The 14,650-nt window shown below is 42.0% G+C and overlaps 1 protein-coding gene across 11 annotated transcripts in view; it reads right to left on the bottom strand.

Annotated features, from left to right (window-relative positions):
- Window positions 1-1,283: 1,283 nt before the first annotated feature.
- clasp1a (cytoplasmic linker associated protein 1a) overlaps window positions 1,284-14,650 on the bottom strand; it is a 113,839-nt gene continuing 100,472 nt past the window's right edge. For all 11 annotated transcript variants that reach the window (XM_071206990.1, XM_071206991.1, XM_034110698.2 and 8 more), the window contains 2 exons: window positions 6,494-6,610; window positions 1,284-3,425 (listed from right to left, as the gene is read on the bottom strand). In XM_071206990.1, the coding sequence (XP_071063091.1) occupies window positions 3,339-3,425; window positions 6,494-6,610 (204 nt within the window). In that variant the 3' untranslated portion in view covers window positions 1,284-3,338. The remainder of the gene's footprint in view (window positions 3,426-6,493; window positions 6,611-14,650) is intronic.

The following is a 14,650-nucleotide window of genomic DNA, read 5'->3' as shown; positions in this document are numbered from 1 at the left end:
AAACGGCCACAGTAATGATGTCTGGAGGACAAGTTTGGAAAACAAACATGGAGGCGGCTGAAGGATTCTGGGGAACAGAGAAGGGCAAGTACGTACCCTCCAAATAATATTACACCAACAAATAATAGTTAGTAGGCCTATAGCCTACTGTATATAAAATAATAGCAATAGTGGATGGATGCTAAATGAAACTGTTCAATCCCTCTGTGCGGGGGAACTATTCAGATATTGTAGAACAGTACAATAATAATACCACACTGTGGAAATGTTACAAGTAGGCTATGTGAGTTTCATCAGGAAAATTGGTTTGGGGATTCACTCATTCACTACTTTTTAATAAACTAATCATATTTTGTGTGTAATCCAGTGTCACACATAGTGCAGAAATAGGTGCAATATTTACCTTTAAAGGTGGGGTAGGTAAATTTGAGAAACCGGCTCGAGTTCGCTAGAATTTGAAAATACACAACCGGAGAAAATCTGCCACTTCCTTATAGAGCCCCTCCTCCAACACACACGTACGCGCACATGACCAATGAGGGCACGAGATAAGTTTGTGCCCCGATGGAAGGCTGACAGGCAGGTAGGCCATCGGCTAAACGGATTGGTTGTACTTTTTACAGTATTACGGCTTCTACAGATGACGTTTTTTTATGGATTTTTTGTCAAAGCACTTAAGATACTCATTGCTATCGGGATGTTAAGAGCATTCCATGGAATATAGCAAAAAGTGTATCTCGAGCCGGTTTCTGAAACTTACCTACCCCACCTTTAAGATGTAGTGAAGTAAAAGGATAAAGGAGCATTTAAAAACACCATCCTTCAGTTTATCACAAACACTAAAAAAATCATCTGGAGATATATGATGCCATGGTGCATCAGCGCACACAGGAAGGGGAGGAACAACTGCATTTGAAGCGTAGCGTAATTGAAGCTGACTGATACATGTCTCGGAGGATGACAGGATGTGTGAAAGTATAGTTTCATAACATGGAAATACTCAAGTTAAGTACCTTGATCACAGTACTTTTGTTTAGTTACATTACCCCACTGATATGCATGCTTCACTGGAACATGTGCTCCCAGCTGCAGCCTACTCTCAGAGCTGATCTCAGGTCAGCGGACTCTACTGGTTAATGTTCAGCTCCTGCACACCCAGACAGCGCCCCCTGTGGACGCTGAGGTTCAAGCTGCCGGCAGGAGAAACAAGAATACTTACGACATGCTCTGAAGATTAAACTCTGCTGATAATTCTGGGAGGAAGAAGCAGAAACACATCCAGATCACTTCTTCGTTGGTTTATTTCTAGAGCAAACCATTTCTTTACATTGTTGCAAACCTATCACAGGTGGAAGTAAACAAAAAAAACCTTCTGTACAGTTTATCATGAGAACAAAATAAAATATAAATACAGGTCTGAATATTACATGAGCGACTGAGACAAACGAAAGACAGTGTACTGGAGAACATGCATAGTGAACAGCTGTTTCTATAGCAGTAATGGGATTACATATGCTCCCCTGAAGATCGGTCAGCGCTCCCCTCATGTGTGCATCTGCTTCAAGATCAGACAGATTGAGAGGAGTCAGGAGGAGGGAATAAGGTAGAGGAGAGAGGCATGTTACAGTGTACAGGGCCAGCACCACCACTTCCAAGGCTGCTTATTATAACACACACGTCTGTACATTCATTTACTTAAATAATCACGGTTGGCCCACTCGCAGTGGATTCCCTGAATGAAACACCACTCAAATAAAACAGTGAGTCACAAGCCGTCCATCCAAGGACTCGGCCATTTGCTCAAACTGGAGAACAGAATTTAAAAGGCATAATGAGTCTGATCCCTTCCTACCGTAGAGTATCACGGTGAACCAAGAATCAAACGTCTGATCAGACGGAAGAAACCGTTCCTGATCAGGGATCCGTGGCTCGACTCGGAGCAACGTCCAACATTTGAAAGCTTCCTCAATCTTAACAGAAACAAAAAGAGGTGTGACTTCCACCAACTGAAACACACAGAACACATGGTTTATGTGTGTACCTTTGACATACATGTGGCTGATGTCTGGGACCACCTCCTCTGCTCATACAGTCATCAGAGAGGAGTCACCCGATGATGTCACAAGTGCACTTTAACAGCCAATAACCCGGGCCCTTTAAAACGGCATGTTGGCATGAGCTGCAGGCTACATGCAGGGTGCTTTCGCCAGCGTGCAAACAGGTGATAACCTGTTTTTTCTTTGACATTATGTAAAACTTTGCGAAGCAGTGGTCCAAAAGCGTATGTACAAAATACTGTTATTAGTGGATTCAGAGTTATTGCAGAAGCTGTGTGGGGAAACTAATACTGTATTTGCACGGTCACAGGTCAAACCGGGTCCCGCAGATTCACATCTTTTAGAGAGCCAAGGGTTACAGTGCTGTAAGTCCACTTACACTAGGGTGGCGTGAATAAGGCCTGGAAAAGTCTTACTGGTGTCTCCGATCACTCGTCTGCCCGCTGGAAACATCTCCAGTCTCTGCTGAGCAGCAAGCTCACAGGTGTACAGGTAAGAAGCCACACACTGGAGTGGTGAAAGCGTGTTTAACACAACTGTTCAAAAGGAGTGCAGAAGGTTCTGTGGGAGAATACGGGCAGCTCAGCTTCACAACACGTCTTCTGCTGAGTGTGAATTTCAAGACAAATTCAACTTGAATTGTGCAGTTAAACAATTGAATCTTCAAATGAAAGAACTGCACTATATTTGAAGGATTGTCAATGATTTAGCTGGAAGGTTTATCTTTCCTGCTACCTTGTTGAGTGTAGCTAATGTTTTTGGGAAAGGGGGTTCAATTGATTTAGCCACTTAATTAAAAATAAGCTTTAAATAAAGATTATAATTGATTAAACAGGAACAAAAAAATGCTCATACAGTACGCTTTCTGTAAATGTTTAGATTTGTTGTCTTCATTTCTTTTTTAAGCTCCCTAAACCAAAACACACGGGCTTATTACCATCACTGGGCCAGCCAAATGACATTACATCCCATCTGACACAGGTTCCTCCACTCTGGTTCGGAATGTCTCCCGGCGTCTGCTATGAACTCTTTAATGTGAACCTAATGTGAGAGCTGGAGGAAAACCGGCTTCAACAGGAAAAGGGAGGATGAAAAGAAAGAGAAACATTTTCTATTTTCCAAAAGAGACTGTCAACTGTTGTTTCCCTCCCCGGCAATCTAAAACCAATCCACAGTTACATTCAAAAGTTTCTAGAGCAAAATCAGGGAGGAGGAACTGAAGGACTGGTTGCTGACAGGACGTCCTGTGAGCTGTTGTGCGGAGGGGGGTCCTGCTGTCCACTAGCTGTGGGAGGACACGTCCGAGGAGCTGCTGCTGTTGCTGTTGGTGGTCTGCGCTCGCTTGATGTACAGGTTCAGTAACTTCATCTGGAGACAAGATAAGAGACGGTCAGCACTGTGGAAACGTATCTTTTAGGCCTCAGTTCTTTGTACACTTGTTTTTGGCTCACTAGCTGCGATGTCTATTGTCAGGCAAAGTACGGAGGTTACCCGTTAGAATGAACATGTCTCGTGTCCCTTTGTTTCCCGCTCCTGTATAAAGGACTTGTGTGTTCTGTGTGATTTGGTCAGATGCTATAGCACTAGCTGCTGCTAACATCTGGCCTTCCAGCTGGATATAGATCCTTTCTGTTAAATGTTTTAACTCTTCACAACTCTGGTTTCAACTTGTACATTTGTCTATTTCTCAACATTAGGTGATTCATTCTGGAATTTCAACCACAGTCATCGTCCCTAAGTATAGCACACATAACAAAGAAAATAACATCTCTGCTGTACACTTATATGCAATACATACTGCTTTATAATAATTATTATTATTATTATTATTTCTGGCTGCTATCTCTTAGTTAGACAATTCACCTGCTGTAATAAATCAGTAAACAACTGTAGTATACTTCCACTTGTAATAGTGCTATCACACTTGAGTTATTTAGCGGGGACATTAATAAACCTTTCTGTAAATGTGCCAGTTAGCCAAGATGCTATTTTTCATCTGTAGTCGCTGGACAGATGTTGATAGTCACCCTAACTACTACTAATAAAAAACAAAACATAGATATTACATAGCAAGAAGACAACAACAGGCTGAGGCAGACAGAGGGTTGTAGAGTGCAGCAGGTCTGCACACATGCAGTTGACCGTAGGATAATAAAGTGTCGGAGGCAGTGGCGGTTCTAGACCAATTTCACTGGGGGGCCAGTTATTTTCTGAGGGGGGCACAATAAATGCAGGATGAAAAAGAGAACTAGACAGTATGAAGTAATTGCGCATAAGAAAACAATGCAATACAGTTATTGGTATTTGTTTTTCAGTACACTGATTTATTTCAGATAGATCTTATAGTTATTACTGTTAGCTTCAGCTTAAGTTATAGTGCAATGTTTTCACTAACACCATATTTATATAAAAATAAAGGCAATGAACAGTTACATCTCTACTTTACATAAGGGTGTCTGCACAATCTTACATTACAGCAACAAAATCCTGCGGTTTTTGGCAGAAAATATACATTAAAAAATAAATAATTCATTGTTAGGGGGGCCACAGGGGGGGTCAGTGTTAAGGGGGCACTGGCCCCCCTCTAGAACCGCCCCTGGTCGGAGGTGAGGTGAGGCCAGGGATGATCTTGTGCAGAAGGCAAGCACTTGCATGTGTGAAGATGTTTTTGCAGGTTAACAAGTTGTCTTTTTGAAGTATTGGGCAGTGATGATGACAATGTACAGATTTCTTGTCTAGTTTTGTATACATGTATACACTTTTCTCCTTCTTTTTAAATACTGTTACTGGTACTTTTTCTTGTCCATCTGGATGTGTATTTTGGAAATTGACATTTGTGTTATTTCAAATGTTTTCTTCAATATTTGATGCATGCCTCTTGATTAATCATTTGCTTTTTGGCTCTTCACTTTTGCTGTAATAATGTAAATGTCCCCTCTGTGGGACGAATAAAGGTCTGTGAGGCTGTGAGCACATCAATTCAGATACATTCTTTATGTATACACCATTATGTCCATCAGTGATTCCCAACCTGGGGTCAGGAACAACACAAAGAGTCAACGGATTCATGTGAGGAAAGCAGAAACCATAGTACAAAATGTATCCTCATTGTTCAGACATGTTTTCTTTGTAAATTAGAGGATTCAAATAAAATACTAAGGAATCACTCTTTGGTTACGATGGATAGTCATATTTTGGAGATTTTAGGAGGACATGGCATTGCTTTGTGGTGTGACAAGACACACATCGGAGTCCACTGCTGTACTTGACATACTGCCATGGCTGTTCCATTGTGGAAGTATCGGAGTGGATCTTAGAATACAGGAAGTGATCAAAGCTGCAGAAGATGCCTTATGTTAAACCAGTCGATTCAATTTGTATGAAATGTTCATTTCCCCTCGGGGTCGGCAGTGTCTCCTTTGCCTCTCCTGTTCCTCTGCATTCAAAAAGAGGTTTGAATTGAATTTGAATTAAAGAAAAAGTTGCCCTTTTTTGTTTTACTGAATTGCACCTCCACAGATTTTGATGTGGAGGATCTATCCCTGATCTTTTTATTGGAAGCTGGACTGAATAAGTGACAGAACCGCAGAATGTTCTTCATTATGAGTTAAGGGTTTTACACCCATGGTAGGAAGGTAATATGAAGCTCAGCGCAAGATCTATTCTTTCATTCAATAAGTATGGGCGTATCCCTCAGATTAACCAATCAGACCCGCCTCATCTCCCACAAGCCAATCACAGAGCATCCGGCAAACTTTAAATCTGCTCATTGCCCCCCTCCAGCCCGTTCATCACATCCAGGACCCATGTCAGCCCAGGAGGACCCTCATCACTTCCAGCTCCACCACCACCAGTGTCTGGACCCCGGAGGGGGATCACCTTTCCTAGTTTCTTTCTCCTTCCACCTGAATACCAAACTACTCGAAGTCTCTCCTGATTGAAATATTATCAGTAAAACATTGTTGATCAGTATCAGCCAGGACATTTTGCTACATCATTAGTCAAGTTAGTACTTAACTGTGTTTTTTACTTTCCTAATCCGGTTGAATGCTAATTTGTATACCTTTTCTGGAAAAATGATTACACTGCTGGGATAAGTATTTGTTTGCTGTAAGACTACATGCCAAAGTACAAGTAGAGAATGTGACGGTGCTCCAGCCGTCCATACGGTGTGTGTCGGTCTCCTTTCAGATAAGCTGCTGTCCAACAGATCTGAGGGGAGGGTCCCCCCATACAGGTGAACCTGACCCTCAGACCTCAACCCTTACATAACACATGTGTCCTTGTGTAAAGTAGGGCAAATAGGACCCTTTCTAATTGGACAACCGGCCGAAACTTACTGAGAAATAACAGCATGTGAAGGTGATAAGACTCTGCATCTGCTGAAGAGGTTAGAAAGGTTGTGTGTGTGTACATGTGTATGGCACAGTCATTACCTTGCTGCCCGTGAGCAGTGCCAGGTGGGGTTTGAGATCCTCTCCAATCACAGAGTAGATAGCCACCAGACAGAACACGCTGGCCTTGCGAACACTGCTCTCTGTGTTGTCATAGCCCTGCAGAGGAGAGAGGCAGCATCACACACACACACACACACACACACACACACACACACACACACACACACACACACACACACACACACACACACACACACACACACACACACACACACACACACACACACACACACACACACACACACACACACACACACACACCAGGGGTCAGCAGGAACATGGGAGGAGTCGCAGGAGTGTGCAGAGTACACGCAAACATTTCCAGGGACAAATAAGGCAAATAATTCCAGAGTCCAAATATGTACATTGTCCAAATAAGACCTTTGGGAGTTGACAAGAACGTTTACTCTGCCTTTCCCCCACAACTCTTGCTTTTCTGTTATTTACTACAAATGTAACTCTTTTGTCTAGCTAACAATGTTTATTTAAGTTGGTTTAATTAGCTTTTCTTAACCCCTCCTGTTGTGTCGGCTTCTCCCCTTACTTTGGTGTTCCCGCTCCAATTTGACCGGTCTGCTTTAACTGCTCTCACATTAACACAAAACACATGTTGATATCACTCCCTTTTGAGCTGTAAACAATGTCTCAGAATATACTTCAAACCGTGAATAAACAAAGAATAGACATTGAAAATGTATTCCACAATGAACATGGTTGTAGATGTGTGTGTGTGTGTGTGTGTGTGTGTGTGTGTGTGTGTGTGTGTGTGTGTGTGTGTGTGTGTGTGTGTGTGTGTGTGTGTGTGTGTGTGTGTGTGTGTGTGTGTGTGTGTGTACTATCTTTTTTTTTTATACTTTTTTTATTGAGTCAGGCACAATGAGTTTACATTTATACAGTCAATATTTTTATTTATTTTTCCCCTTTCCCTCCCTCCCGGTCCTAGCTAGTAAAATAAATAACTAACTAAATAAATAAGATAGATACCTGTATAGGTAAAAGTAAAGTATTATAGAAGATAATATTAAAAGAAAATGTATAGATAAGGGAATAAAGAATAGTAACAGTAATACTTGTACCCATATACTCATATGTATACCCACATGTTCACATGCACATACATACACGTACGTACCTACCTACATACATACATGTATACAAAGACAGAACAAATACAAAAAAAAAAAGATTAATATAAAAAGAGACAAGGAAAAAAAAACAAAAAAAAACATACATTCGCTGTTCCCCCTCTTTCTCCTTAATGTAGTGTCTTAAGTTCAGCTATGTAGGCTATCATAGAGCCCCAGACAGATTCAAATAGTTTTGAGGAGCCCCTCAGGTTATATTTAATCTTCTCCAAGTTCAGGTACAACATTAGATCTTTAAGCCATTGAGATGCTTTAGGTCAGGGATGGGCAAATGGCGACCCGCGGGCCGCATGCGGCCCTCGGATCAATTTAGAAAACAAGGTAATTAAAAAAAAAAAAATTATATATTTTTTTAATTAAAAAAAAAAATTATATATTTTTTTTAACTTATATTACTGATATGTGATTTCGTTCGGCAGCCAAATACCGCGAAATAATCTGTGACGTGTTTGTGTGTATTGTGTTTGTTTCCCGGGGGAAACTCACAAGAAACACCGGCTGTTGTTATGCCTGCTGTGACGTTAAATTACTCTGTTCTCCGCTTGTAATTATGCCGTTACAAGCTTCAAAGTTGTATTTATCATGAATTTGAATTTGGCAAAACGAGTTTAATATTCTAAAAGTCAAGACTGTATTTATTTGAAATCAGATGAAAACAAACTGTAACGAACCCCGAAAAACTAGTTTTTTTACACAAATCCACTTTTATTTTGAAATCAGCCGTTGGTTGCTACTTCCGACTGATTTCGATAGAGCGGGTAACATATGAACACGGCCCTATGTGGATGTCAGCATGAGCAAGAGAAAGATATTTGAGGAAAATCGTGTTTTCCAAGAAAAGTGGGAGAACGAGTATCTTTTCACTGAATTCAGGGGTAAACCACAATGTTTAATATGTTTGCAGACCGTTGCTGTCATGAAAGTAAGCAACTTGAGCCGCCACTACAACACTGTGCACAAGGACAAATATGACAGGTACACCGGGGCTGCCAGAGCAGCGATCCTAGCGGAGCTGAAAGGGAAAGTACAAAAACAACAGTGCTTTTTCACCCAGGTCACAAGTGTCCAAGAATCAAGTCTGAAAGCATGATATGCTGTCTCACTCCAGCTTGCCAAAGCAAAGAAGCCACTTTCAGAAGGAGAGTTGGTGAAAACATGCGCGATTGAGATGGCTAACGCCTTTGGAAATGAGAAAATGGCTAAACATTTTGAAACTGTGTCCCTCTCCCGACGCACAGTGACTCGCAGGATTTTTGACATTCAAAGTCATGTGGAGGGAAAGCTGAAACAAATCATGTCTGACTGTTCATACTTTTCGTTAGCGTTAGATGAGAGTACAGACGTTACCGATGTTAGCCAGCTACTGGTGTACGCAAGATCAGTAAATGCGTCATTTGATGTACACGAGGAACTATTAAAACTTGTACCACTGCACGGCACAACAAAGGGATCGGACATTTTCGAGGCAGTGAAGGGTGTTGTCAGCGAATATGGTGGATTTGACAAGCTATCTGCCGTTGTTACCGATGGGGCTCCATCAATGCAAGGAAGGCGCACTGGCTTCGCTGGACTTCTCCGTCAAAGTGGTGTGGATTGCCCGATACTGCACTGCATCATACACCAGGAGGCCCTCTGTGCAAAGAATCTGAACTTCACACATGTCATGGATGTGGTAACAAAAGTTACCAATCTGATTCGGGGGGGGAACAGGTCTCTAAATCATCGGAAATTCACAGCCTTTCTAGAGGAGGTGGATGCTGCCTACGGTGATTTACAGCTGCACACAGACATCAGGTGGATGCTCGAAATTCCCGTGTTTTTGGAGAACAGCCTTACTGCGGATACAAGTGCGTACTGTGACACATTGAGGGATCCACACTTTCTCTGTGACATGGCATTTCTCACTGATATAAGTGGACATCTCAATTGCTTGAATGTCCGGTTGCAAGGCAAAGATCAGACCGTGTCCGACCTTTTTGGTCATGTGAATAGTTTTCAGATGAAACTCGGCCTGTTCAGAGATAACCTTGCGTCAGATCCCCCGAATTTGACACACTTCCCCGCATGTGGAGAGCTGCGCAATGACATCCCGGAATTGGCCGAATGTGAGATGACGATCCACCGCTACAGAGAAGCCCTTAAAATGTTGCAGGATCAATTCAACAATCGCTTTCAGGATTTCCACGACATGCGAGGCACAATCCAGCTTTTCACTGACCCCATCTCAGCGGTTGTGAATGACCAGCCACCTGAACTACAAATGGAACTGTGCGAACTACAAGGTGACTTATTTTTCCAAATGAAACGGAATGAGAGGGGAGTGTCGTTTTGGAGACTGTTGCCCGAGACCCGCTTCCCTCTCTTGAGAGATTTTGCGCTTAAACAGGCCAGCATGTTCGGGAGCACATACATATGTGAGAGCAACTTCTCCATGATGAAGCACATCAAATCAAAAGAGAGAAACAGACTGTCAGACGAAACGCTGTTTCATCTGATGCAGCTTGGATGCACTGGCATCGATGTTGACATTCCCCTTATTGTGCGTCAGCAGAGACAGGCTACAAGTCTCTTAAATTCCAGTTAGACAACTAATGTCTGGGTTAGTGTTCATGTTTATGTCATGTTAGAGCAGGGTTTATTCTCGCCCGCCGCTTCCAGAGGCCCCAGGTGTGCGGCTGGGCTGAGCAGCTGTGAGCGCAGCTTTCTGCTGTGGATGAGAGGGCAGATCTGAGAGGAGGGGGGGGGTCTGACTTCATGTTTATGTCATGTTACCGTTTAATCTTAATGCACACTTTCCAATAGTTTAAAAGTTGTATTCCACTGTTAAATAACCTGTTCAATACAAACATGCCACTTGTAAAAATTAAATAACATTTCTGTGAACTGATGTTTGTTTTGTGAGCTTATTAGAGGATGTTCCCTTAAAGATAGAAACATATCAATGAAAATGTCAAACTTAGTATATGTTAATAATTACATACAATACGTGGAATTTGTGTTTTTGTGTGTTCCAATTGAATCTGCGGCCCCCTGGTGGCCAGTACATACATTATTTGGCCCCCACCATCATCAAAGTTGCCCATCCCTGCTTTAGGTGGTATAGAAGATTTCCATTCTAGGAGTATTCTTCTTCGTGCTAAAAGAGATGCAAAGGCTATACTGTCCTTAGTTTTCCTCCTCAACATTCGGTGGCCAGGTATTACTCCAAAAATGGCAGTTTCTGCACATGGTGTCAATACCACATCCAAGGCCTCAGTAAGGTGATTGAAAATGCTTGTCCAGTATCCTTGTAGGCGAGGACAAGACCAAAACATATGAGTCATGTTTGCTGGTGACATGTGGCATCTGTTACAGGTGTCCGTAACATTTGGATATATTTTGGAGAGTTTAGAGTTGGTGTAATAGATACGGTGGACAACTTTTAGTTGTATAAGATTGAGCCTGGCACAGGACGTACTATTGTTCACTCTTGCTAATGCGCCATCCCAGACCTCATCATCTATGGCTTGGACTAGTTCCTCTTCCCAATGTTGTTTGATTTTACCAAGCGATGTTTCTGTGAGGTGGGAGACGGAATTGTAAATTCTTGAAATCAGACCTTTTTCGATTGTTAGAGTGTCCAGAATTGAGTCAATTATTGAATCCGGAGGGATATTGGGGAATGAAGGGTTGTTTAGTTTAACCCAGTTTCGGACCTGGAAGTAGCGAAGTAGATGAGTGCTTGGAAGGCAACATTTGTCAGAGAGTTGGCTAAAGCTACCGAAAACATTGTTAATGTAAAGGTCCCTTACTCTTATAAGACCTACTCCCTGCCACATAGAGAAGGCCCCATCAATGTAAGGGGGGAGAAAGAGATGGTTGTTGCGAATGGGACTATGTATAGAGGAACCACAGAGTCCATGAGCCTTTCTGAATTGGGACCAAATTCTTAGGGTGGAAACAACAATCGGGTTATTCGAATATTGAGTTGGCCGGCTGGGTAATTTAGATGTAAGCAAAGCCAAGAGTGAGGTATTAGGACAGGATTTGGCTTCAAGCTCACACCAACTCAATGTTGGTTCCTTAGTCCATAGAATTATTTTGTGGATATTGGCTGCCCAATAGTAGTGTCTTATATTTGGAAGTGCTAATCCTCCTGTAGATCTATGCCTTTGTAAAAGCTCTTTCCTAATTCTAGGTGTCTTCCCTTGCCATAAAAAAGAGGAGATTAGTTTGTCTATTTTACGAAAAAGTGATTTTGGTAGGAAGACTGGCAGACATTGAAAGAGGTACAGAAAGCGGGGGAGGACGTTCATTTTGATACAGTTTACCCTCCCAGCAATAGTTGTAATGTAAATTATTCCACCTTTCCAAATCATATTTGAGCTTGTCAATTAGTGGTGGGAAGTTATCTTTGTAAAGGTCTGAGAGTTTTCCACTTATATTCACGCCTAAATACTTAAAATTACTCCTAGACATCTTGAAGGTGAAGAGTCTATCGGGGATCTGAAGGGCCAGGTCATTTACGGGGAAACACTCACTCTTGGAAAAGTTTAGCTTGTACCCTGAGAAGGTTCCGAATCGGGTTAACAGATCTATTATCTGAGGAATGGTAGATATAGGGTTAGAAATGAACAATAGTAAATCGTCAGCGTATAACGAGAGTATGTGTTCAGAGCCATATCTGGTAATTCCTTGTGTAAAGCTGGACGATTTAAGCGCAATTGATAGTGGTTCGATTGCCATAGCGAATAGTAACGGGCTTAGAGGGCAACCCTGGCGAGTACCTCTACCTAGTGTAAAATATTGAGAACTTATCCCGTTAGTACTCACTGAAGCCTTGGGTGAAGAGTATAACAATGCTATCCATGAGACAAATTTGGATCCAAGGCTGAACCTCTTAAGGACCTCAAATAGAAAGCCCCACTCCACCCTGTCAAACGCTTTCTCTGCATCCAATGAGACCACCACCTCTGGTGTCTCCTTGGATGCAGGAGAGAGGAGGATGTTGAGAAGGCGACGGATGTTGGAGAAGGAGTATCGGCCTTTCATAAACCCAGTTTGGTCTAATGATATGATGCTTGGCGTGACTGATTCAAGGCGTATGGCTAGTATTTTAGCCAGGATCTTATAGTCCACATTCAGAAGGGAGATGGGGCGATAGGAGCTACATTCAGAATTATCCTTGCCTGGTTTTAATAATACAATTACTACCGCCTCAGTCAGAGTTTGTGGCAACTTTCCACGGTCCAGAGAGTCTTCAAACATTCTCAAAAGAAGGGGGGTCAATTTATCAATGAATTTTTTATAAAACTCAATTGGATAACCGTCTGGGCCCGGGGACTTGCCACTCTGGATCAACCTGATCGAGTCAGCTATTTCACTAGGCTTTAGAGGTTGATCCAACTCACCCTCCTGAGCTGGTGTTATGGACGGAAATTCCAGATCATCCAAGAATTTAGTTCTGTCCGCATTTTCGACAGGGGCTTGTGAGGTGTATAGTCCGGAGTAAAAGGTTTTAAAGGTGTCGTTGATAACAGATGGGATTGTTGTGAGTTCACGAGTAGGGGTCCGTATTTGTTTAATTTGTTGAGAAACCGACTGGCTCTTAATTTGGTGTGCTAGGAGGCGACCCGCCTTCTCCCCATGTTCATACTGAAATCCACGCGATCTTAAGAGCAATTTCTCAGTCTCTTGCGTTGAAAGTAAATTGTAGTCCATCTGAAGATTTTGCCTTTCTTTATCTAGTTCAGGGGATGGACATGTTGAGAGTTGGCTATCTAGTTTAGCTATACTGCCTAAAATTTCTAACTGTTTTTGCTTTTTCATTTTGTTTTGCCTTGCAGAGTAAGATATAATCTCTCCTCGGATCACAGCTTTTAACGTCTCCCACAAAAGAGATGGTGATATCCCATCAGACATATTGGTTATAAGGAAATCATCAATAGCTTTAGAGATTGTTTCACAGAATCGATCATCGTTTAATAGTGTACAATTCAGTCGCCAGGGGGGACGTGTCTTTTGTAACAGTGTGAATGAGAGGTCAAGTAACAATGGGGCGTGGTCGGATATCACTATGGGTGAGTATTCTATGTTTTTTACAGCGGGAAGAAAATAGTTATCAATAAAAAAATAATCGATTCTCGAGAATGTTTTGTGAACCAAGGAGTAGAAAGAAAACTGTTTCGCTTTGGGGTGGAGAGAACGCCATGGGTCCACACAACCTGTTTGACTCATAAATAGTGAGATGGCTTTAGCCATTTTAGAGGGGGAGTCCCGTTTTGGGCTAGATTTGTCTAAAAGCGGGTCCATTGTACAGTTGAGATCACCGCCCAAAATCAAATGGCGGGAGCTTAGGTCTGGTAATAATGATATCACTTTTCCCATGAATGCTTCATCATCCCAGTTGGGCGCATATATATTGGCGAGAACAACATTGACATTATTGAGGGAACCAGAAACTATCACAAAGCGGCCTTGAGGATCCGCTATAATCTTAGTCGGGCTGAACTGTATTTTTTTATGCATCACAATAGCTGCGCCTCTTGCTCTACTACTGAAATTGGAATGAAAGGTTTGGCCAACCCATGATGCCTTTAACCTATGGTGGTCCTTAGTGGTCAGATGAGTTTCCTGTAGAAAGGCAATGTGTGTGTGTACTATCTGATGAACATAATCTAGGGTTACCCATTCAAACCCTATGGAGGTCATTTTTGATAGGGAACATCATAGGTGTTACAAAGTTGACTAAACCACTCAAAATGCAATTAAAGTGGTGATAAGAAATGTTATATGTTCAAATGCCCACTGTGGAGGATATCATTAGGCCTTGAAGCAATCACATTGAAACACAATGTTTATGAATGATGGAAGTAGTAAACCGGTCAGATGTGACCCGAACACGACAGGAGGGTTGAAAGTGTATTTTTGTGAGTTTTATCCAATTACTAAACATCAATTTCAGGGTTGTATGAGCATTAAATGTAATCTATTCCAAAATAAATTGTACAAT

The sequence above is a fragment of the Pseudochaenichthys georgianus genome, chromosome 21 (assembly GCF_902827115.2).
Source record: "Pseudochaenichthys georgianus chromosome 21, fPseGeo1.2, whole genome shotgun sequence".
Lineage (NCBI taxonomy): Eukaryota > Metazoa > Chordata > Actinopteri > Perciformes > Channichthyidae > Pseudochaenichthys > Pseudochaenichthys georgianus.
This window is presented reverse-complemented; position numbering and strand designations above follow the sequence as displayed.